Genomic DNA, 26,539 nt, shown 5'->3' with positions numbered 1-26,539 from the left:
AAAAAGATGACACATTAATACTATTAATGAACAAAAACACAAATATGTGTCTTTAAATATATGGATAAGGTTTATCTATAGCCTTTTTATTACACCTTACAAATTACATGATCAGGGTTTGCCCTACATGTAAATGAGCGTGGCACAACGCCACAGCCAGATTAATGCTGCCAAACCTTCAAAATAAGTTTTTTTTTTTTTAACATGAAAACACTTTTTTAACACCTAAACAAATTTAAGTGATATATTCTATGAATGGATGTACCGTATATAGTCTATTATTGATGTACTATTGGCTATAATAAGTTTGAAAAACAGCTCAAATATCATTAAAAACATTCCTCATTGCTTTATTTTGAAAAAACAAACGTGCATCTTGATTGCCTGTGAGACGCTTGTCAGCTGGTCACGCACCTAAACGGAGTTGACACCCAGCAAATGTAAGGAGAGAAAGGTGAAGGAAAAGGTATTTTAGGTTAATTATGGGGACGGTGTGGCGCAGTTGGGAGAGTGGCCGTGCCAGCAACCTGAGGGTTCCTGGTTCAATCCCCACCTTCTACCAACCTCGTCAAGTCTGTTGTGTCCTTGAGCAAGACACTTCACCCTTGCTCCTGATGGGTCGTGGTTAGCACCTTGCATGGCAGCTCCCGCCATCAGTGTGTGAATGCGTGTGTGAATGGGTGAATGTGGAAATAGTGTCAAAGCGCTTTGAGTACCTTGGAGGTAGAAACCCGCTATACAAGTACAACCCATTTACCATTTAATGTATGTATTTCAAGCCTGTGTAAACTACCATAAATCTTTTGACATTACTACCGACAACTTTATACCGTGTGCAACTTCGAACCACAGTTTGGACATTGCTGTGTGTAGTGTGCATTTGTGCCTGTGCGTGTTTGGGTTTTCTCACTCCAGTTTCCTCCCACATTCCATTAATATGTATGATATATATATATATATATATATATATATATATATATATATATATATATATATATATATGTGTATATTGTTGTAATGCAGTAGTTTTTCCAATAGATGGCACTGTTGTACTGTTTATCATTTTCATTCCACTTTGTATGCACTTGCTCTCTGTGTGTTTTGCCAGTTAATAAAACTCTGCCGAAGAACAGGTTATGGGCCCAGATTGTAGCTAAAAAGCTGTTGTGCACGGACTTTGTGTGAAGATAAACGGTATTGTGGGAACTCACAATGGAGGATAAAATGTTTATTGACAGACTGAGCGGACCAGAGAACTGGGCAACATGGAAGTTTCAGATGGAACACTTGCTAAAGGCTAAAGGACTATGGGGCATGCTAATGGAGACGGAGACGCTAGCCGCAGATGCTAACGCAGCAGCACAGGCGGAATTCACAAGACGGAGAGAGAAAGCGTTCTCTATGTTAGTGTTAAATGTAAGTACACCCCAGTTGTACCTGATAACAAACTGTCAAACTCCCAAAGAGGCGTGGACCACGCTGAAAGCCCATTTTGAGAGGGATACTTTGGCAAATAAACTGTTCCTGAAGAAAAGATATTTCAGATGTGAAATGAAGGAAGGAGAGGCTTTAACTGATCATTTAAAACAAATGAAGGAGCTAACTGATCAGCTATCAGCAATTGGATCTGTAATTGAAGAGGAAGACCAAATTGTAACATTGTTGGGTAGCTTGCCACCAAGTTATGCTACAATTGTCACTGCATTAGAAACAAAGATTGACAACTTGACACTGAAGTTTGTTCAGCAAGCATTAATAAATGAAGAGCAAAAGCGAGTGAATGCTAATGATTCCAGTGGTGCTACGTCAGGTGGTGCATCCGCCATGTCATCACAATTTAGGGGAAATGTGCAGGATAGCTCCAAGACAGTGGGAGCAGCAGACAAAAGCAAGTGGAGATGTTACAAATGTGGTAGAGAAGGCCATATCAAGCGCGAATGTCCAACCTTGAAAAACAAACCAAAAAAGAAAATCCACAAGGCCAAGCACATGATGTGTGAGGATGAAGAAGATTCCTCTGAAAGTGCATTTGTGATCAGGGATGCAAACAGTGACAAACCACAACAAGCTGAGTGGTTAATTGATTCTGGAGAATCAAAACACATGACGTGTGATAAAGACATTATTAAAGAATACCAGCAGTTCACAAAATCACATTCTGTGAAACTGGGTGACGGCAGGGTGGTTGACGCCCTAGGAATTGGAAATGTCAACCTGAAAATGACTTTCAAATTAAGTGATGTAAAAAATGTCACAATGTATGATGTGCTGTATGTTCCAAAGCTGTCTGGGAATGTATTCTCAGTGGGAGCTGCTACCAAGAAAGGGAATACAGTGCAGTTCAGAAAGTCTCGTTGCTACATACGTGGAAAAAGTGGAACACTTCAAGGAATGGGAACACAAAGAGCTGATGGACTATATCAGCTGGATATTAAAGGAAGTAAAACTGTATGTCACAGTGCTTCTGTAGCGGCCAGCCTGTGGCACCAGCGCCTTGGTCACACTACCAAGCTTAAAGAACTCAAAGATCTGGTGAACGGAGTGAACTTTGTTGAAAAAAAAGAGATTCCCTTCTGTGAAGGATGTGTGGAAGGCAAGTTGGCTAAGAAGCCATTCAAGTCGATTGGAGGAATTCGTTCCAAACGCAAGATGCAGCTGATTCACAGTGATGTCTGTGGTCCCATGCAGACTGAATCTATAGGTGGAGCAAAACATTTTGTGACTTTCATTGATGATTACACAAGATGCTGCAAGGTATACTTCTTGAAACAGAAAAATGAGGTGCTAATCAAATTCAGGGAATTTGAGAGAACATTCTCAAATGAGTCTGGTCTAAGCGTCACAAGGCTGAGGACAGATAATGGTGGTGAGTACACATCAAAGGAGTTTCAAGAATATTTGAAGTCTCAAGGCATCCACCATGAAATGACTGTACCTCACTCACCACAGCAAAATGGTGTTGCAGAAAGAAAAAACAGGACATTAGTTGAAGCAGCTAGAAGCATGCTGTCACATGCAAAGTTGTCAAAGATGTTCTGGGCAGAGGCTGTAGCCACCGCGGCTTACATACAGAACAGGCTGCCCACAGCTGTTCTGAAGGAAGAGACACCCTATGAGAAATGGTGTGGAAAGAAACCTGACATGAGTCACATGAAGGTGTTTGGCTGTATTGCTTATGCACATATCCCAGATGAAGAAAGAAGGAAACTGGACAAAAAGGCTGTGAAGCTTCGTTTTGTGGGATATGCAAACAATGCCAAGGGATATCGCCTGTATGATGAAGAGAAGAGGAGGATTCTAATCCGTCGTGATCTCATCTTCGATGAATCAAACTTCAGCTGGAAGCAGGAAATGAAAGTACTCTATTCAGAGAACGAGATAACCGATGAGAATGAAACACAACATGATGAAGTCACAGTTGACAGCACTGTCAGAACAAGTGGAAGAATCAGAAATGCTCCAAGGAGATTTGGATATGATGAGTTTGTCGATATAGTGACTGTTGATCATCATGCCAATATGTTTCGTGTGACAGAGCCAATCACACTAAAAGAAGCATTGGTGAGTCCTAATGCAAAAGATTGGCAGGAGGCGGCTGACTTGGAATATGACTCACTGCTTGAAAATGAGACGTGGGACTTGGTGAATTTACCAAGAGAAAGAAAGGCAGTAGGATCGAGATGGGTGTTTAGAGTCAAGCATCATAGTGATGGAAGAGTGGAGAGATACAAGTGCAGGCTTGTTGCCAAGGGCTACTCACAGTTGTATGGTGCTGACTATGATGAAACATTTTCACCTGTGGTACGTTTCAGCTCTATTCGTACATTATTGTCCTTTGCCATTCAAAACAATTTACATGTACACCAGATGGATGTTGTAACTGCATTCCTTAATGGGCACCTGGAAGAAGAAATCTACATGGAGCAGCCAGAGGGCTACATCAAACCAGGGCAGGAACACCTGGTATGCAAACTAAAAAAATCAATCTATGGCAGTCTCCTCGCTGCTGGAGCAAGGCTTTCACTGAGTTCATGATGGAAATCGGATTCAAGCAGAGCACATCAGACCCCTGTGTGTTCGTGAGATCAAGAAAAGAGCTTGAGATACTTGCAGTTTACGTCGATGATTTGATTGTGATAACAGAGTCAACTGAGAGCATGAACAAACTCAAAGTGGCTCTCAAGGAGCGCAACAAGATGAAAGACATGGGAGAGCTGTCCTATATCCTGGGCATCTCTGTGATCCAAGATAAAGAGAAGAATCGTGTAATTCTTCATCAGAAGCATTACATTGAAGCCATACTTCAGAAATATGGAATGGATAATGCAAATCCTGTGACAACTCCCGCTGATGCCAATGTCAAATTGAGAAAGAGCGATGGTGTCAGTAAGCAAGTGGACCAGCATACCTATCAGTCAATGGTGGGAAGTCTACTGTATGCTGCAATGGCCACACGACCAGACATAGCTCAAGCAGTGAGTGCTGTGTCAAAGTTCAACGCAAATCCAGATGTTGCACATCTGACCGCTGTGAAGAGGATACTTCGATACTTGAAAGGGACAGTGAACTTTGCTCTCAAGTATGAGCAGCCAGACTCTGGAGCCTCGATTGGATTCTCAGATGCTGACTGGGCTGGAGATCAGGATGACCGACGCTCAACAACAGGCAACGTTTTTCTACTGAGTGGAGGAGCAGTGAGCTGGCTCAGCAAGAAACAAGCAACAGTTGCACTTTCAACAGCAGAAGCGGAGTACATCGCACTCAGTCAAGCAGCTCAAGAAGGAATCTGGCTGAAAAGATTACTGAGTGATCTCGGAATGAAAACTATGTCCACAGTGATCCTGGAAGACAACCAAGGAGCCATCGCAATCGCGAAGAATCCTGTGAACCACTCCAGGACCAAACACATAGACATTCGCTATCACTACATCCGTGAATGTGTGCTGAATAGACAAATAGAACTGCAATATTGTCCAACAAATGACATGAAAGCGGATATCTTTACCAAACCACTGCCTAGACAGAAATTTGAATATCTCAAGGGTGAGATTGGACTTTTCCCTATTTAGACAAAGTGGTTAGTTGTGCTTGACAGGTGTACGCTGAACGCTGCCTGATCAAAGCAAGTTAAAAAAAATAAAAAAAATTCAAAAACGTGTGAAAGAGTTTAAGTAAAATTATTGTAAACAAACTAAAAGAGTTCCTGTGAAAACAATGTAAAAAAACAAAAAATATTTTGTTGTTTGACATATTATTGTAAAGAAGAGCACGGCTCTGTAATATTATTTAAAGGGATTTTGTCATTGAAAAAACTAAGTGGGAGTGTTGTAATGCAGTAGTTTTTCCAATAGATGGCACTGTTGTACTGTTTATCATTTTCATTCTTTGTATGCACTTGCTCTCTGTGTGTTTTGCCAGTTAATAAAACTCTGCCGAAGAACATATATATCATTGGAGACTGTACATTTTTCAGAGATATGAATGCTAGTGTGAAGGATTGTTATGTGTCCCTGTGATTGACCAGGGCTAATTTGACTTGGCTTGTCTAAGAGGTAGTCTATTGTACGTTAGCATTAAGCTAGCGGCATTAGAGCTCAACCTTCATCCTGCGTAATTGTATTGCTTTTTTCAGTTTATTCCAGATTATGTTATTAATCTAACGTGATTCCTACATGATAGTCGTGGTCAAAAGTTTACATACAGTACACTTGTGAAGGACATAATGTCATGGCTGTCTTGAGTTTCCAATAATTTCTACAACTCTTATTTTTTTGTGATAGAGTGATTGGAGCACATACTTGTTTGTCACAAAAAACATTCATAAAGTTTGGTTCTTTTATGAATGTATTATGGGTCTACTGAAAATGTGACCAAATCTAAATCATACAGCAACATACTGTACATTATCAATGTTGGTGATGTAGAAAAGTTACAATCAAATCAAATTAGCTTCATGGCATGGCCTCTTAACGTCATGTGAGTGATTATGATTGACGACACCTGTTGACTTCTCTGAGACCATTTAAATAGGGCTCATTTGATGCAGTCATTACACTCGGTTACAAACGCGACAATGGGAAAGTCAAAGGAACTCAGCACAGATCTGAAAAAACTAAGAAAGTCACTTGTAGCCATTTCAAAGCAGCTTAAGGTCCCAAGAGCAACTGTGCAGACAATTGTTCGTAAGTGTAAAGTGCATGGCACAGTTTTGTCACTGCCACGATCAGGAAGAAAACGCAAGCTATCACCTGCTGCTGAGAGAAAATTGGTCAGGATGATCAAGAGTCAACTGAGAACCACCAAAAAGCAGGTCTGCAATGAATTGAAAGCTGCTGGAACACAGGTGTCAGTGTCCACAGTCAAGTGTGTTTTGCATCGCCATGGACTGAGAGGCTACCATGCAAGAAGGAAGCCCTTGCTCCAGAAGCGACACCTTAAGGCTCGTCTAAAGTTTTCTGCTGATCACATGGACAAAGATAAGACCTTCTGAGGGAAAGTTCCATTGTCAGATGAAACAAAAAATGAGCTGTTTGGCCACAATACCCAGCAATATATTTAGAGGAGAAAAGGTGAGGCCTTTAATCCCAGAAACACCAATCCTACCGTCAAGCATGGTGGTGGTAGTAATATGCTCTGGGCCTGTTTTGCTGCCAATGGAACTGGTGCTTTACAGAGAGTAAATGGGACAATGAAAAAGGAGGATTACCTCCAAATTCTTCAGGACAACCTAAAATCATCAGCCCGGAGGTTGGGTCTTGGGCACAGTTGGGTGTTCCAACAGGACAATGACCCCAAACATACGTCAAAAGTGGTAAAGGAATGGCTAAATCAGGCTAGAATTAATGTTTTAGAATGGCCTTCCCAAAGTCTTGACTTAAACCCCATTGAGAACATGTGGACAATGCTGAAGAAACAAGTCCATGTCAGAAAACCAACAAATTTAGCTGAACTGCACCAATTTTGTCAAGAGAAGTGGTAAAAAATTCAACCAGAAGCTTGCCAGAAGCTTGTGGATGGCTACCAAAAGAAAAGCGCCTTATTGCAGTGAAACTTGACAAAGGACATGTAACCAAATATTAACATTGCTGTATGTATACTTTTGACCCAGCAGATTTGGTCACATTTTCAGTAGACCCATAATAAATTCATAAAAGAACCAAACTACATGAATGTTTTTGCTCCAGTCACCCTAACACAAAAAAATAAGAATTGTAGAAATTATAGGAAACTCAAGACAGCCATGACATTATGTTCATTACCAGTGTATGTAAACTTTTGACCATGACTGTATGTGCACTTCATGTGTATATATAATGTACTTTCTTTAGTGTGGTTAGTTTTACAGTGACTTCATTGTGAAGAATATTAACAAAACACCTCATTCGCTAAATTGCAACAGAGGGAGGAATCTAGTGTAGCCTCTGTTACCTTTTACAATAAGCAGCAACAATGGAAAAAGCATTGACCAAAGACAGCACAGTCTACCAAGTCAAATTCATTGTGTTAAAGATGATTCTGATGATGTAAGAATTTTTTTTAATTAATATTATTAATGGTATTATTAATAACTAATATCACTAATATTTTGTAATTAACACAAAACATTTGTTGCCTTTTTAAAGAAAATATTTGCATCATTGCAAATCAAAATTATCATGTCATATATGTGATGAAGTGAAGTTAAGTATATTTATATAGCGTTTTTTTTTCTAGTGATTTAAAGCGCTTTACATAGTGAAACCCAATATCTAAGTTACATTTAAACCAGTGTGAGTGGCACTGGGAGCAGGTAGCACAACGGCAGTGACGAAGATGACGGAAGCGGGGATTGAACCTGGAACCCTTAAGTTCCTGGCACGACATAGACGGTGTCAATCTAGGGTAAACCTGATGATGGTGTCGCGTTCACAACCCACCCCAACACTAATTTACCTAACATAATATAATCACAATTATTATTTTGGCCATAATTGTGCAGTTCTATGTGTACGACTAGATCTCATATATGAACACTAATTTTATCTATATAGACAAAAAGTGCTCATGGCCATCAGGTGCCATCTTGCAAAATTCTTAACGATCCATCCATCCATTTTCTACCGCTTATTCCATTTGGGGTTGTGGGGGGCGCTGGAGCCTATCTCAGCTACAATCGGGCGGAAGGCGGGGTACACCCTGGACAAGTCGCCACCTCATTGCAGGGCCAACACAGATAGACAGACAACATTCACACTCACATTCACACACTAGGGCCAATTTAGTGTTGCCAATCAACCTATCCCCAGGTGCATGTCTTTAGAGGTGGGAGGAAGCCGGAGTACCCGGAGGGAACCCACGCAGTCACGGGGAAAACATGCAAACTCCACACAGAAAGATCCCGAGCCCAGGATTGAACCCAAGACTACTCAGGACCTTCGTATTGTGAGGCAGACGCACTAACCCCTCTTCCACTGTGCAAAATTCTTAAATTTGTTTAAATTGTTCATCCCTTATATAAATTAGGGCTGCAACTATTAGTTGACACTGTCGACAAATGTTGACAGTAAAATTTTCCGCTGACAATTATATTTGTCGACAATAGTCGTGACGTCATCACTCATGTTTTTCCGGGCAGAAGTGGGTCACTCGCCAAAACATTGCTAGGGATAAGTTTGAGGATATTTCCTCTTATTCTTGTTAAAAACATGAATACCTTGCTCATTTTGCAAAGAAAACCTTGTTTTTATGGCAGTACATCTGTGATAAACGCGCATTTAAAGCGGAGACATGATGTCAGACATTTGGAGGGAGAATGCGGTCTCAACTTTGGTAAGATTGTTAGCTTATGCCTTGATCGCTAGGTAAAAAGTTAGATTTTGTCTTTTGTTGTTTGTTTTCATTGCTGATATTTAAACTGGGTTTTTTAAATACATACACAAGGTTATGTTTTTATTTTTTTTAACACTTTGCCGTTCCTTTCTTTTAAATGGACAACATTTTAAGTCATTTACATTTTTGTAACAGCTGAATGAGCAGCACAGTTACAGTATAAATACATATTTATAAATGAATTAGTCATCTTTGTTGTTCATAAGCACATGCCTGAAAATAACTTAAGCTGCATTTATAAATTGATGGAAAAATTAGAGCCATTAAATGTGTACGCTTTATTATCAGACTAATCGTTAAGATAATCGTTGAGTAATCGACTATCTAAATAATCGTTAGATGCAGCCCTAATACACACACACACACACACACACACACACACACACATACACTCAAACCTATGTTAGCGGCTGTTTGTCTATAGTGGCCACAAACATTTCCACTACACAGAAAAGTAGTATTATAAACTTTATCTATAACGGCCACCTGTATAATGCAGCCCAGGGCCACTTATTTAGCTTCCCAAAATGTTTTTTTTACACCGTGTATTGCAGCCACTAATATCAAAGGTTTCTGCAATAATGCATGGTGTTGTTGATAGATGAAGTTTCAGGTGTTGGTATTATTTGTTTAGTCTTTTTTAGGATAAACTTATATAATTGTTTTCTTAAAGAGCTGCAGCTATCGAATATTTTAGTAATCGAGTATTCTATCGAATATCCAGATCGATTAATCGAGTATCCATCCATCCATCCATTTTCTACCGCTTAATCCCTTCGGGGTGGCGGGGGGGCGCTGGAGCCTATCTCAGCTACAATCGGGCGGAAGGCGGGGTACACCCTGGACAAGTCGCCACCTCATCACAGGGCCAACACAGAAAGACAGACAACATTCACACTCACACTCACACACTAGGGCCAATTTAGTGTTGCCAATCAACCTATCCCCAGGTGCATGTTTTTGGAGGTGGGAGGAAGCCGGAGTACCCGGAGGGAACCCACGCAGTCACGGGGAGATCATGCAAACTCCACACAGAAAGATCCCGAGCCCGGGATTGAACCCAGGACTGCTCAGGACCTTCGTATTGTGAGGCAGACGCACTAACCCCTCTTCCACCGTGCACCGAGTAATCGAATAAATCATATTTGTGCTTTAAAAAAAAATCATAATAATATTTAATTTTTTGGTCCTTTGCAGCTTTTCAGGCAAATCATATTGTTGATGTAGATGCCCATATCGGCTGTACAAATTTACTTTACAAAGGAGAAGTGTGGGATACTTCTCTTGTTGCCTTATTGTATTTTGACTTTATTAAATGGATTTATATTATTGTTTGGTGCAGCAATATTTTTGTTTAAGTAAGGTTTAATTATACATGTAAAGATGTGCCCTCAATTATTGCGTTTGGCCTAATTGTCTTTTATTTCCTAAACGCCTGTTTTCGTTATTGAAGGCTGACACGCACAGCTGAAATGCGTTCGTGGTTGATCATGCCAATTTGTGTGTGCTAATAAAAACAGGTGCGCTCACAGCCCTATGTGCTGTGTGGTGTGACCGCATAAACAAAGTGCGTTTTTGATGATTATTATACGGTGTTTAAATGGTGGTTTCTCCACGCAAATCCGCTGAGCTGTTTTCAACCTGCCAACATAAACAATATAAAAAGACAAACCACTTAATAATGACGACAACAGTTTAAAATTTTAAGAATGCAATAGAGTTCATTGCATTCTTTGCATGCAAAATAGTAATCAATGTTCATTTTGCCATCATAACATGTTTGAGATGAAAACACATATATATAAAATTAGTTCAAAATTAATATTCCCTGAGAAAGTTAAAATAAAACGATATTCTTAGTATCAAAAATAAAACAATAAGAACAGTCTCCATTATATCAAACATATAAAGTGGATTAGGTAGTGCCTTTAAGGCCATGTCCACACAAACACGGAGAGTTTCAAAAACACATTTGGGGTTAAATCAATCTCCATCCACACAAGTGTAGTTTTAAAATAGAATGGAATAGAATAGAAAGTACTTTATTGATCCCTGGGGGTCTATGTCTACACACAAACGCATACACCTGCTGTCATGCACATTTTGTCCAATCAGAAGCCTGAAAAAAGCAGCAATAGCTGACTTGGTGCAGCATTACACCTCATATAATGTTTATTTTGATATACTTTAGATGTAAAATGACATGTACATTATCTTTAAAACCTGCCTGCACGTACACAGAATCCTGGGAACATTATTAAAGAGTGAATGCACGCCTTTGCTGCTGAAACCCTACACTCATAGAATTATAACATGTTCAGCAACATGGTGATGTATTACATGTGCAGTGAAGTGTACATTATTTCTAAAATCAGCACGCACTAACGAGCCAAGGAAACCATTTTGTATATTTAAGTGCCCATATAAAGTGCACAGACGTGTGTGTGCCGCTGCAAAACTCTTATGGAATTATAAAGCATTTAATCATGGATATAGTGATATGGTACATGTGTAATGAAGTGTATATTGTCTTTAACATCAGTACAAACTACAAGGAGGAGGCTACATTATGTTTTTTTTACAAACCCCGTTTCCATATGAGTTGGGAATTTGTGTTAGATGTAAATATAAACGGAATACAATGATTTGCAAATAATGTTCAACCCATATTCAGTTGAATATGCTACAAAGACAAGATATTTGATGTTCAAACTGAAACATTTTTTTTTTTTGCAAATAATCATTAACTTTAGAATTTGATGCCAGCAACACGTGACAAAGAAGTTGGGAAAGGTGGCAATAAATACTGATAAAGTTGAGGAATGCTCATCAAACACTTATTTGAAACATCCCACAGGTGAACAGGCAAATTGGGAACAGGTGGGTGCCATGATTGGGTATAAAAGTAGATTCCATGAAATGCTCAGTCATTCACAAACAAAGATGGGGCGAGGGTCACCACTTTGTCAACAAATGCGTGAGCAAATTGTTGAACAGTTTAAGAAAAACCTTTCTCAACCAGCTATTGCAAGGAATTTAGGGATTTCACCATCTACGGTCCGTAATATCATCAAAGGGTTCAGAGAATCTAGAGAAATCACTGCACGTAAGCAGCTAAGCCCGTGACCTTCGATCCCTCAGGCTGTACTGCATCAACAAGCGACATCAGTGTGTAAAGGATATCACCACATGGGCTCAGGAACACTTCAGAAACCCACTGTCAGTAACTACAGTTGGTCGCTACATCTGTAAGTGCAAGTTAAAACTCTATGCAAGGCGAAAACCGTTTATCAACAACACCCAGAAACGCTGTCGCCTTCGCTGGGCCTGAGCTCATCTAAGATGGACTGATACAAAGTGGAAAAGTGTTCTGTGGTCTGACGAGTCCAGATTTCAAATTGTTTTTGGAAACTGTGGACGTCGTGTCCTCCGGACCAAAGAGGAAAAGAACCATCCGGATTGTTATAGGCGCAAAGTTGAAAAGCCAGCATCTGTGATGGTATGGGGGTGTATTAGTGCCCAAGACATGGGTAACTTACACATCTGTGAAGGCGCCATTAATGCTGAATGGTACATACAGGTTTTGGAGCAACATATGTTGCCATCCAAGCAATGTTACCATGGACACCCCTGCTTATTTCAGCAAGACAATGCCAAGCCACGTGTTACATCAACGTGGCTTCATAGTAAAAGAGTGCGGGTACAAGACTGGCCTGCCTGTAGTCCAGACCTGTCTCCCATTGAACATGTGCATTATGAAGCCTAAAATACCACAAGGTAGACCCCCGGACTTTTGAACAACTTAAGCTGTACATCAAGCAAGAATGGGAAAGAATTCCACCTGAGAAGCTTAAAAAATGTGTCTCCTCAGTTCCCAAACGTTTACTGAGTGTTGTTAAAAGGAAAGGCCATGTAACACAATGGTGAACATGCCCTTTCCCAACTACTTTGGCACGTGTTGCAGCCATGAAATTCTGTTAATTATTATTTGCAAAAAAAAAAAAAAGTTTATGAGTTTGAACATCAAATGTCTTGTCTTTGTAGTTCATTCAATTGAATATGGGTTGAAAAGGATTTGCAAATCATTGTATTCCGTTTTTAACACAATTTCCCAACTCATATGGAAACAGGGTTTGTATTTGCTTGGTTGCTTTTTACGCGCGAGCAGGGTCGCGCCCGGCTCGTGGAAGCAAGACACGTAAGTTAACTACAAGATTTGTCGTTAAACAAGGACAAAAAACATAAGATAATGTTGCATCTTTCTTATGATACAGAGCAAAAAGTCTTGCTTGTCAAAGTTGTTCCATCAGGTGAAGGTCTGTCAGCGATCATATCCAAAACAGCTGGCTGTCATTTGCACAAAGCCCATTTTGATGTGTCTTTTTTTATTAATGTTGAGTGAAAAGAGCAGCATGTTTACGTTCAAACATACACTAAAGTCATCGTATAGTGTGTTTAAAGCCAGCAAGGCAGTGTTATTGAGTTTGGAAATGACAGCGCACAACCGTGACGTCATCACAAGTCTCAGTTTGTGCCGTGTACACGCCATACGCTAAGCGAGTTTTGGATCTCAACACTTGGGCCAACGTTTGTAAGTCTGCCTTTTTAAAGACAAAAGTATGCGTCTGCGTGTGGACAAGAGGCCTAAACGTAAGCTTTGACTACTAAACGAGGCAAAATGCCGTTAAAAAAAAATACAATTACTTAATGACGCCTCGTTGCAGCGAAAATTCCTCGAATATATTTTGTAATCGAATTACTCGAGTTACTCTAGGAATCGTTTCAGCTCTATTTTCTTGTTATGAATTGTTATCTTCCATAATATTTAAAGTTTAATAATTGTATAAAAAACATTAACTGACGATGACACTCACTTGCGGTTTACGTAAACACACACCTGTTCTGGCGAAGTGCACAAGGTGTCTTGTTATGAGGTCCTGGAATTGCTTGTCCTGATCAGATGGTGGTGTCTCCAAAATGAAGTCGAGTCCACCAAAGAAGGCCACAATGTCCAAGCAGTGGAAAGAGAAGCGGCTATTAAAAGGAATCAGCCCAGCAGATGCATTGACTGGTCCAGAAGGTGTGTGTGTGACCACATAGCGATAAACAGGACTCTGAAGGGCCACTGCAGACAAGAAAAACTAAAGTCAGTGATTTTGATTTTAATGTGAGGCAAAAATCCCAAATCATACAAAGTAAAGATTAAATCATATACAAAGATGTACATACTGGTGCTCCTAGTTTATTACACTTAAATGGGTCATATTAGGATTTTTTTTCTACAAACACTTTCCACTACATAAAATGTAATGGTGATTCTTTGGTCAAAATTTTGCATGGATTATGTTTTACAGATCACCTTCAAGTCGCTTTCTGACTGTCTCTTCCGATGGCCTCTTCAGAATGCGCCATTTTGTGGGAGGTCTTATTTACATGCCAAAGCCCTCCTCCAGGCCCAGCCCCCTTCGACAGCCCTTTTGTATTTTTTCTACTTCCCTATTAAGTCTACTGACAGATATAAGTTATAACTATATGCTACTTTAATTAGAAATGGCAACGGCGAGGATTTTAGATGTATGAAGACAGTCTGCCCCACAACAAAAGGATGAAAAAAAGAAACTTATTGACTACAACTGAAGAAATATGTTGGAATTGCGCAAAGCTGTTTGGGTAAACCTCGACTATACAGGATTGTCTCAGAAAATTATAATATTGTGATAAAGTCCTTTATTTTCTGTAATGCAACTAAAAACATGAAAATGTCATACATTCTGGATTCATTACACATCAACTGAAATATTGCAAGCCTTTTATTATTTTAATATTGCTGATTATGGCATGCAGTTTAAGAAAACTCAAAAATTCCATCTCAAAAAATTTCAATATTTCCTCAGACCAAGTAAACAAAAAAGATTTATAACAGCAAAACAAAATCAAACATTTGAAAATGTGAATGAATGCACTCAGCACTTGGTTGGGAATCCTTTTGCACGGATTACTGCATCAATGCGGCGTGGCATGGAGGCAATCAGCCTGTGGCATTTCTGAGATGTTATGGATGCCCAGGATGCTTCAATAGCGGCCTTTAGCGCATTTGCATTATTGGGTCTGGTGTATTTCAGTTTCTTCTTCACAATACCCCACAAATTCTCTATGGGGTTCAGGTCAGGGGAGTTGGCAGGCCAATCGAGGACAGTAATGCCATGGTCAGTACACCAGTTACTGGTGGTTTTGGCACTGTGGGCAGGTGCCAGATAATGCTTGAAAATTAAATCATCATCTCCATAGAGCTTTTCAACAGATACAGCTACAATAGCCATATTCCCATGGTCAAGCCACTCCTGAACTCAAGACAACGGAAGAAGCGTCTGACTTGGGTTATGGAAAAGAAGCACTGGACAGTTGCAGAGTGGTTCAGAGTCCTGTTTTCAGACGAAAGCAAATTTTGTATTTTATTTGGAAGTTGAGGCGCTAGAGGAGCAAAATCCAATTTGCTTGAAATCCAGTGTGAAGTTCCCACAGTCAGCAATGGTTTGGGGAGCCATTTCAGCTGCTGGGGTTGGTCCACTGTGTTTCATCAAGTCCAGAGTCAATGCAGCTGTGTATCAAGAGATTTTAGAGCACTACATGCTTCCATCTGTTGAAAAGCTCTATGGAGATGATGATTTAATTTTCCAGCATGATCTGGGTCCTGCTCAGTGCCAAAACCACTGGTGTACTGACCATGGCAATACTGTCCTTGATTAGCCTGCCAACTCCCCTGACCTGAACCCCATAGAGAATTTGTGGGGTATTGTGAAGAAGAAGCTGAAAGACACCAGACCCAATAATGCAAATGAGCTAAAGGCCGCTATTGAAGCATCCTGGGCATCCATAACACCTCAGCAATGCCACAGGCTGATTGCCTCCATGCCACGCCGCATTGATGCAGTAATCCGTGCAAAAGGATTCCCAACCAAGTATTGAGTGCATTAATTGACATTTTCAAATGTTTGATTTTGTTTTGCTGTTATAAATCTTTCTTTTTTTTTTACTTGGTCTGAGGAAATATTCAGATTTTTTAGTTTTCTTAAGCTGTATGCCATAATCAGCAATATTAAAATAATAAAAGGCTTGCAATATTTCAGTTGATGTGTAATGAATCCAGAATGTATGACATGTTCATGTTTTTAATTGCATTACAGAAAATAAAGAACTTCATCACAATATTCAAATTTTCTGAGACAGTCCTGTATATGGAGATATCCTTTGACGTAACAAAGGCAAAATAAGCCAATAAAGTCTCAAAGTCCTAACGCCTCTTTTGGAAGAAAGCAAAATTGTTTTACAAATATCTCCGCCATGTCTCCATGGTTTAGTGTAAAATTTTCTGCACTTATGGGTATCCCATATACACAAAAACAGGTACCAACAGGTAAGAAAAGGTGGTTTTACATAATAAGACCCCTTTGAAAATCTCCTAGGTCAGAATGCGTGAGTGTGTGCTCTCAAAGGCTGTGCCTGTTGCCAAGTGACGCGTCAGAGCAGAGTATTAGCAGTGGATGTGTTATGTCAGCATTGGCAGTCCGCGGGAGTGTCAGCAGCTCCGTTCCTGTTGAATTTGTTTACTCAATTGTTAGCGCTCGTTAATAAAACGGTTGAATGTGCTTTGGTGGCGGTGTTGCTTATTGTCCACAAATGAGGCATTGTAGGATTACGTGGCTAACAAAACATTGAATTGTTGTTAATTTTCCCCCCGTAGTAGTAGTTAGGCGTGCATGTTGTGCAGGGTTTCCCCTTAATGTAATTGAATGTGGCGGACCGCCACTGCATTTTTATTTCCGCCACACATTGAAAATTTTATTTTTTTAACTTGAAAACAAATTAAAGTAATATAATATATTGTAGCCCCCAGAATAAATTACACAACGTCCGACGCTATTTTCAACTTTTATTACCAATCTTATGATAGAAAAATGGCACAATTCCAACAGGTTTTACCTCCCGTAAAACACTTCCATCTCTGTGTGTCCGTGTTCTCCCGTACACACAACAACACTTCCTCATTCTACGCCAATCATCCATCTTTCAGGCACGGACGGTGTTTGGCACACATGGGAAAAACTGACATTAAATTCAAACCACACAAACATTAAACATTACCACCAGCAGGACGTTACAGTATGAATTGATATATATATAGCCTATTATTTGCGCACTATTGACAAGTGATGTAGCGAAAACTCGACCACCGAAAGAAGACTTTGATTACCGAAAACAGTGTTACCAGACCCGGATGTAAACAAGATGCTATGTGGACGTAACCAGATATTCCCGTGGACAGCAATCTACAAAATGTGCAAATATTAAGAGGACAGTGGTGGCTTTTTAGAAGAGAAAATTCAACTGGAGCATCCCGAAGCAAGTGTGATGTCATGCTTGCGGTAGCTCACCTCTTTCGTCAGGGATATCGAGGGACAGAAGTTAAGAGTCTCTAAACACGACTGCATTTTATAATAACACCAGAAGAAGATTAGATTTGTTGCTAGTAGTTTTGAATTAAAATTAAAAAAAAAAAAGTCATTAAAAGTCTCTAGAATGACACTTGAAAAATTCTCAAAGTACATTGTACAATAAGCAACAACAATTGAAATACGGCAAAACAATATAAAAGTATATAATATTATTTAATAATAACAGATTAGTTTTTAAATGTATGTATACATTTTTTTTTTGCCTTTTTATCCAATCCAATCGACTGTATTTATATAGCACAGTTTGGAAAACAATAAGTTTCACAAAGTGCAGCACAGGAGTTAAAACACACATTTAGAAGCAGGATATAAAATAAGGAGTCAATTGTAAAAAACCCTCGTAACATTTTTTTTTTTAATAAGAAAATCATATCATCAAAGCAGATTAGGCAAATTATTCGATGACATCATAGTGGCCACACCCATAACCACTCCCCTGACCATGCCACCGCCACGAGTATCGGGGAAACCATGTTGTGTGTTAAATTTTATGAGTGGTATTGCCTTTTCCTATATAATATCAAGTTAATTTGGAGTGTGGTGGTGGCTGTTGCTTACACTTGTAAAAAACGAATTCCTAAAGGAAACTTGTTGTGCTTCTGACACTGTCTTGTTGACATACAGTGGTCAGTGTGTCATGTTACATCAAACATATCGGTAACAGTGTTGTAACGTACACAATCGTAATAAATTAGATTACTCATTACTAGAGAAAAAAAATATATTATGTAAAAGCGGTTTTCCAAACATTTGGGTTACAGCAATTCAAAAACCATTAAACTATCAAACTATTTTGATAGAGTAAATTGTTTCAGACTTATAATAGTTTAAAAATAGTATTGTTAATCCTGTCGCCAGCTTCTGTGATAAAGCATGTTTGTTTGTGTGAGAAATAGTGTGTTTGTGTGTGTGCGTGTAAAAGAGTGGCCATTTTTTGTTGAGCTGTTTAAAAAAGCACAATGTTTATTACACACACGCTGTTTGATTGTAGAGTGCATCTCAGTTGTAGTTTTGATTACCAACTTTGGAGGTGTTGAAATCACCATGTATAATCATTAATGCTAATCTTTAGCATGTATATGACATATCCAATGTCATTTAGCATCGAGCTAGCACATTTAGGAAAGTGGAGCATTACTTTTGAGTGCTTTCTATCAGGCATGTTAGTGTTATTGGCATGGAAAATTGCACCATTACCGAGTGGCAATCCTCTACGTAAAGTACATGCCCGCCAATTACTTAAACTGGTACTGAGTCTGCAACCTGATGTGATGTCACGTTCAACAGAGGTATCGAAATATGGTACTGTTTGATTTAACATGAATCGGTACTCAGTAGCACTGACGGAATACTGTCAGTACCTATACAAATTCGGTACCCATCCCCTATACCTGACAAGACAAAACTCCAGCAGGTCAAAGCAGTGACAGGGAAGTTACCTGCAGCCCTCTGAGCCAGATCATTATTGGGACAAGTGATTCTCAAGTCAGAAACCATTGTAGTGTATGCTCTCTCTGGACAGCGGTCTTTGGTGGGGCAGGGGGAAGAAGATGGATACAGATCCAACGCCTCTTTAGGAAGATTTACACTAAAAGTCTTCAGTTTTTCTGAGAGAAGACAAAAAAACATAAATTAAAACATTCACTAATACACTACACGTTTCAGTGTGTTTCCTACCTTTACATTGCAAGGGTACCCTCCAGTCCCCGAAGAGGGTCAGGTTTATTTATTTGAATTGTATTTTTTATATAATGTTAGAACACAACAGAAGTTATATAGATCATTTTCAAATAGAAAATGCATCCATACCATCCATCCTTCCATCCATTTTCTATTGCTTTTTTGTGCCATACATTGTTATTTTATTAAACAAACTAAATACAAATTTGTACCTCGATTTTCAGAGGCCGACTTTGCGGATGATTCAGTTTTTGACAAAAACGCTTGCCAAATTTTGCTCCAACTTTGTGTACCTTCTAGGTTGTCAAACGGCGTAACATTTGTTTGCCCATGTTTCAATCCCCTACATGTTTTTCATTGAGTACAATTTTGAAATAACCCACCATGGGGCCAAAGAAATTTGTGGTTGCCAGCACTTTGGTAAAGAAGGTTAGAAACATTATTCAATTCAAGAAAGAACTCGTAGCCAAATACGAAGTCACCCCTCCACTTCTTTCTTCACTCATCACTGCGTTTGTAAACAAGAGTCTTTAATGAAGGTACAAGTGATGTTAAATGTTCATTTGTCCAGGCAAAGGGGCTATTTTCAACTTGCTCACAAGGTAATTTTTTCAAATAAAAAAATACCAGACGAACCATTAGTGGTTTAAGATAACAAATTTAATAAATAGATGTCTATAATTGTCACAATTATAAGTTTAACGTTGTAGAACTTTACCGCAAAGATTCAATGAAATGTTGGTTTTGATTGGCTTTCATCTTTCGTGTCCGTACATGCGGGAATACCTGCGGCACGTGCCAAACCACAAGAGAGATCGCCACATATGAAAGGATTAAACAATGGATGCAATTTCCGCCGGGCAGTGTTTTAATCACGGAGCGAGACCATAAATTACTCAAAACGCCACCCCTGTGCCGTGGTGTACTTTTTTTCTGTGCCTGTGCATATTGTGAAGGTTTGAATGAGGATGAGGGCAGGTAACAGCACCCTCTAAGCATCTAACTAACTGTGACATACAGGAGCCCATCCATTTATCAATCTTCTTCCGCTTAATCAAGGTCGGATTGCGAGGGCAGCAGCCTAAGCGAGAAGCCCAGGCTTCTCTTTCTCTAGCCACTTTGTCCAGCTCCTCCCGGGGGATCCCGAGGCGTTACGGGGCCAGTCTCCCCAACTTGTCTTTGGTCTTCCCCGTGGCCTCCTACCGGTCAGACATGCCCTATAAGCCTGCCATGGGAGGTGTCCGTGCGGCATCCTGACCAGATGCCCGAAGTACCTCATCTGTCTCCTCTGAATGTGGAGGACCAGCGGCTTTACTTTGAGCTCCTCCTGAAAGACAGAGCTTCTCACTCTATCTCTAAGGGAGAGCCCCAACAGACGACGAAGAAAGCTAATTTTGATCTTGTCCTTTCTGTCATAACCCAAAGCTCACGACCATAGGTGAGGATGGGAAACTAGATCGACCGTTAAATTTGAGAGCTGTGCCTTGCGGCTAAGCTCATGCTTTACCACAACGGATTGATAGTGTCCGCATTACTGCAGACGCTACACCGATGCACCTGTTGATCTCACGATCCACACTTTTCCAACACTCCCTCCGAGATACTTGAAGTCCTCCACCTCGGGCAAGATCTCCTCGGCTCAATACAGAAGCATTAATTGTCAAATCAATAATCAAAAGATAATGAAAATAATGTATAAGCTGTGAAAAAGACTGCAATCTCCATTTATACATCCACTATGTGTCATAACCTCACATGGATGTACTGTACATCTAGCCACTAAAGAAAGGAGAAAATCCATGGTATTAAACAAAAGTTGAAAAAATAAACATATAAATGGAACAGTTTCATTGAAAAAACAAAAGAGAAATTTAAAGTGCCACTTTTTCCACCTCAAACAAAAAGGCACACTCAGCTAAACACGGTTACTAGACAGTTTCACTCAAAGCACACTTTTCATCAAAGGCCAAACAGAAAATAATATATATATTTAATCCATCCTTTAAAAAAATATGCAAGTAAGTACGGTATATGCTGATTTTAAAGATGATTCATATATTGTACACATACTATATCACTCTATTGATTTTAAAGATAATATACACAGCATCATACATCTAATATCTCACTATATTGATTTTAAAGATAATATAGACAACATTAGCCCATCAATGTAATCAAAATATTGATTTTAAAGATAATATACTGTACATGTCATTGTACATTTAATATATCATCAGTATACAGTGGAACCTTAAATTATTAAACCCTAAGTTTGCTAACTTTTTGATTTACCAACTATTTGATCGAGCCTAGTATGCCTCTGTGTGCGAACCATGTCTCTGTGTACGAACACTTCATTCATTCATTTTGTGTCCTGCTTGCAGCCATTTTGTGCTTGCTTGTATTGAAGAGACTGACAAAGCACGCTTCAGATTACAGCAGGTTTTGGATGAAAACGGACTTTTCTGGAAAAATATGCCAAAGTGGATTTACACTATATTGCCAAAAGTATTTGGCCACCTGCCTTGACTCACATATGAAATTGAAGTGCCATGCCATTCCTAAACCTTAGGTTCAATATGATGTCGGTCCACCTTTTTCAGCTATTACAGCTTCAACTCTTCTGTGAATGCTGTCCACAAGGTTGCGGGGTGTGTTTATAGGAATTTTCCACCATTCTTCCAAAAGCACATTGGTGAGGTCACACAAGTTGATCGAGAAGGCCTCGCTCTCAGTCTCCGTTGTAATTCATCCCAAAGGTGTTCTATCGGTTCAGGTCAGGACTCTGTGCAGGCCAGTCAAGTTCATCCACACCAGACTCTGTCATCCATGTCTTTATGGACCTTGCTTTGTGCACTGGTGCACAGTCATATTGCAAGAGGAAAGGGCCCGCTCCAAACTGTTCCCACAAGGTTCGGAGCATGGAATTGTACAAAATGTTTTGGTATCCTGGACCATTCAAAGTTCCTTTCACTGGAACTAAGGGGCCAAGCCCAACTCCAGAAAAACAACCCCACACTATAATTCCTCTTCCACCAAATTTCACACTGGGCACAATGCAGTCCCAAATGTACCGTTCTCCTGGCAACCTCCAAACCCAGACTGGTCCATCAGATTACCAGATGGAAAAGTGTGATTTTATCACTCCTGAGAACACGTCACCACTGCTCTACAGTCCAGTGGCGACGTGTTTTACACCACTGCATCCCACGCTTTGCATTGGACTTGGTGATGTATGGCTTTGGTACAGCTGCCATGGAAACCTATTCCATGAAGCTCTCTGCGTACTGTACGTGGGATAATTGGAAGATCACATGAAGTTTGGAACTCTTTAGCAACTCACTGTGCAGAAAGTCGGCGACCTCTTTCTGTCAGTTTACGTAGCCTACCACTTGGTGGCTGAGTTTCTGTTGTTCCCAAACTCTTCCATTTTCTTATAATAAAGCTGACAGTTGACTTTGGAATATTTAGGAGCGAGGAAACTTCACGACTGGATTTGTTGCTCAGGTGGCATCCTATGACAGTTCCACGCTGGAAATCACTGAGCTCCTGAGAGCGGCCCAATCTTTCACAAATGTTTGTAGAAACAGTCTCTATGCCTAAGTTAAAGTAAAAGTACCAATGATTGTCACACACACACTAGGTGTGGTGAAATTATTCTCTGCATTTGAACCATCATCCTTGATCACCCCCTGGGTGCTTGATTTTATACACCTGTGGTCGGGCCAAGTGATTAGGACACCTGATTCTCATCATTTGGATGGGTGGCCAAATACTTTTGCCAATATAGTGTATTTCACAGTGAAAGAGAAGACTTCCTCTCATTCAGCAGGGCCTTTTCCAAGAGCACACATACACACTCGGCCCTTCCCTCAGCCCCCTTCCTTTTGCTTCTGTCTGCTCCTTTTTCCTTTCTCTCCTTTCGTTTGCTGCTCATTTGCCGATATTAATGTAGGGGGATTTTACCTTTTACAATGTTTATTATTGTAGCAATATGACTGTTTAAGTTAAGGATGTTTGTGATTTGTGACCGTTTGTGAGGGCACCAAAGGGAAATCTGAGTGTGTGCGCTTGTTGGCAGAGCAATGCATATAGGACAGCAGCTTGGTGTTTTTGTTTTGGCTTGCTCATACAGAGATCATTGACTCATCACCCCCTTGTTATGTTTGTTTGATAGACAGTACTGTACAGCACGTTATATTGTGTTCAAAGTGTACAAATCTTAACTAAAATATGGACTTTTGTCAAGGCTGGAATCCATTTATCATATTTACATTGTTTCTATACGCACTTTTCGATTTATGAACCCAGTTTAAGAACCAATTAAGTTTGTAAATCAAGGTTTCACTGTATTAATTTTAAAGATAATATACATGTCATTGTAAGGGTGTAACTATACGTGTATTTTTATTGAACCATTTTGGTACAGGGGGGTTCGGTTCGGAACGGAGGTGCACCGAATGAGTTTCCACACGGACATATTAAGTAGCGCAATGCACGTTGTGTAAACAATGCACACCGAGGCACAACACACGGCATGCTAGCAATGACCGGGCTACTACAAAATGCAAAAAGCCAGAGCTGGAAGACCCTCCTGCCTCGTAAAGATCTCCCGTTTGGGAACATTTTGGCTTCGCGGTGCGATACAACAATGGATAACATCGCTTCAACGAAGATAAAGACAAGCGTCGTGCAAACACCGCATTCAAGCAGTCTCTCCTCGGCGAGTCAGGCAGGGTTAAAGCAATAACAAATGCCGTTGGTGTTTTTATAGCAGCAGATTTGAGACCATATTGCATTAAAAACTAGATTTTGACCCACTTCTATGGTGGAAGAACAATGAGCCCATATATCCTCTTACTGTCAAGTTAGCCAGGCACTACCTCGCCATACCTGCTAGCTCCGTGCCCAGTGAAAGGGTATTTTCCACAGCTGGAGACATTTTATCTGCAAGCAGGTCTGCTCTTTCTGCAGACTATGTGGATAAACTGATTTTTCTGGCAGAAAACATGAAAATTGAGTGAAAGTCACCAGGGTTAAAGGCTGGGGGGTGAAAAGAAAAGTTAACCTGAGGCTGAGTTGACTTGAAACTGTTTAATGTTGCACTTTTTGTATGTAGAAGAAACGTTTTGTCATTTTATTTAATCAGAGCAACAACTTTAAGCAGTTTAATGTTGCACTTTATATGTGGAAATGTTGCACTTTATTTGTAGAAAGGTTTTGTTACGAAACCAATTCTGAGCCTTATCTTATTTAATTTTTATTTAATATATGTTGACTGAATTAACCCTGGCAATCGACCCTGTGTGTATATTTTTGTTATTGTTATGCTTAGCATTCATGACTGCCTGATGTTGCACTGATCAGCCTAGTGGTGGCTCACATCCATCACACACAGAGCTATTTTAAAGCAATGTTAAGAGGATAAAGCCATTGTTTACAAATTTTGGTAAATAAATAACCAGAAAATTTATATTTTGTTGTTTTCTTACTGTACCGAAAATTAACCGAACCGTGACCTCTAAACCGAGGTACGTACCGAACCGAAATTTTTGTGTACCGTTACACCCTTACGTCATTGTACATCTAATACAGTATATAATGACATTGATTTTAAAGATACAATCACGTCAGTAAAGTCAAGTGCTAAATATGCTTCATCATATTCTGGTACGGCAAAAAAAGCATGTTCCCCGAGGTCACACGCACATGGCACTGCGCCCCCCCCAGCGGGGCCCGCCCCACTATTTGAGAAGGACTGAGCTAATTCAACACATGCCACACACACACACACACACACACTGGACACATGCACGTGGCATTAGACTTGATTGTGAATGTGCATTTGTAAAATGTATCCACCTCCATGTTCCTATTTGACATTTGTATACATGCTCAATCTAACAAGCAGCTGTTGAGGTGTAGTTACCTGTCACAAACCACCTATAATCCTCCCATGTCCACATGGAGATGTTTTCAGCTTGAGGGCTGCAGAAGAAGCAGGAGATTGATTACGATAACAAAGGTGTGAATAATTCATGCGAAGCAGGTAAAATTTCACCTGAAGTCCACCTCCTGCTCGGTTGTACCGATGACCAAGGGGACATCATTATAGGCTCCTTTTTTTTCCCAAATCTCAAAGGGTGACGCTTGCAGGACATAGCCGTCCACCACTGCAACAGGGCCACAGAAGTGCCCTAAGGTGGGAAGGTCCACCAGATCATCAGCAGCCCAAGAAGGGTACTTCTGCCATGGGATTGCCTAGGAAGTGGTAAAGAGCAGATGTATACCCTTAGAGCTAAAAGCAGTAGATGAATGCAAAGAGGAAAATCTGGTTTCCATAATGTAACAAAGCAATCGGCGGCTAACATTTTACAACTAAGCTTAACTATAGATCTACACAGTCTACAATAATGGCGAGACACAGCAGTCAGAAACTATTTCTACATTTGTATTCAATGTAGATTTAGTAAAGCATTCATGGTTTTAGCAAAGCAGAAGCTTGACAATGTATCCATAATGGTCTGATGTTAGTGCAGTTTATTTGCACCAGCATAAAACCAAACTGGTTAAGATGGTAAAGGTGCTATGAAGATAATAGACACACAAGAAATGCAATCTTTCAGTGCATTTATAAGTAACTAATGACACCCCTCTCACACCCTTTCTCCGGGCAGCGCTACAGAGCTGCTAAATTCAAACCAATAGACTTGAAAACTCTTTTTTCCTATGTATTATCTACTGAACAAACATAAACCTCTGGAATGTTGCTTTAAAATTATTATTTTTAAGTTATTGTGTGTGTTTTGTCATGTCTTGTTGTATTGCACTTGCTGCACTTTAACAGTGTTGTGTGTTTTTATGACAATGTTTATATCCTTGTATTTTTGTAATGCAGCTGCATTGCACTTTAGCTCAAGACAAGTTTTGCTCTAGGACAAGATTGTGATCTAACAACATATCTAATCAAGTTTTTTTTTAATTATTAACATTAGTATTAGACTATTGTAATCAGACATTATTAAACATAGTCTATTAAGGGTATTCAATGTATTTTTATTGTCTTGATTCCATTTCATATTTTATCACAACATCCGGTTTCGGAGAGCAAAGTCTATTTAAGACGATCTAATTTTTGGTGCATCACTTGTCAATAGTGCACAAATAATAGGCTATATGTAATATATGAATATATATTTTGATTCCTCCCGGTCAAGTACCTTTGTTTTCAAGTGTACATGCAAGTGACGTCGAGGCCACATTGGGGCCAAATTGGGGCCTGTGCGCGTTTACACTGGAGTCTGATAAAGATCGCAGTTTACTTGCAGAGTAAAGAGTCAGCTGGAAAAAAATTTGATTTAAAAAATATCCAATTTGGGCCAATTTGTCCTGCAGTGTAAACGTAGTCTAAGTTGTTAATACTGACACCTGTGAATTCTCACGATGTTCAATATTTATTGAATAACACAATAAAA

At 39.8% G+C, this 26,539-nt stretch overlaps 1 protein-coding gene across 2 annotated transcripts in view; it reads right to left on the bottom strand.

Moving 5' to 3' along the window:
• Nucleotides 1-26,539, bottom strand: part of LOC133608566 (para-nitrobenzyl esterase) — a 55,770-nt gene that overhangs the window by 5,075 nt on the left and 24,156 nt on the right. For both annotated transcript variants that reach the window (XM_061963877.2, XM_061963876.2), the window contains exons 6-9: nt 25,126-25,325; nt 24,994-25,052; nt 18,821-18,988; nt 13,766-13,993 (exon numbers count right to left, since the gene is read on the bottom strand). In XM_061963877.2, the coding sequence (XP_061819861.1) occupies nt 13,766-13,993; nt 18,821-18,988; nt 24,994-25,052; nt 25,126-25,325 (655 nt within the window). The remainder of the gene's footprint in view (nt 1-13,765; nt 13,994-18,820; nt 18,989-24,993; nt 25,053-25,125; nt 25,326-26,539) is intronic.

The sequence above is a fragment of the Nerophis lumbriciformis genome, linkage group LG06 (genome assembly GCF_033978685.3).
Source record: "Nerophis lumbriciformis linkage group LG06, RoL_Nlum_v2.1, whole genome shotgun sequence".
Classification (NCBI taxonomy): Eukaryota; Metazoa; Chordata; class Actinopteri; order Syngnathiformes; family Syngnathidae; genus Nerophis; species Nerophis lumbriciformis.
This window is presented reverse-complemented; position numbering and strand designations above follow the sequence as displayed.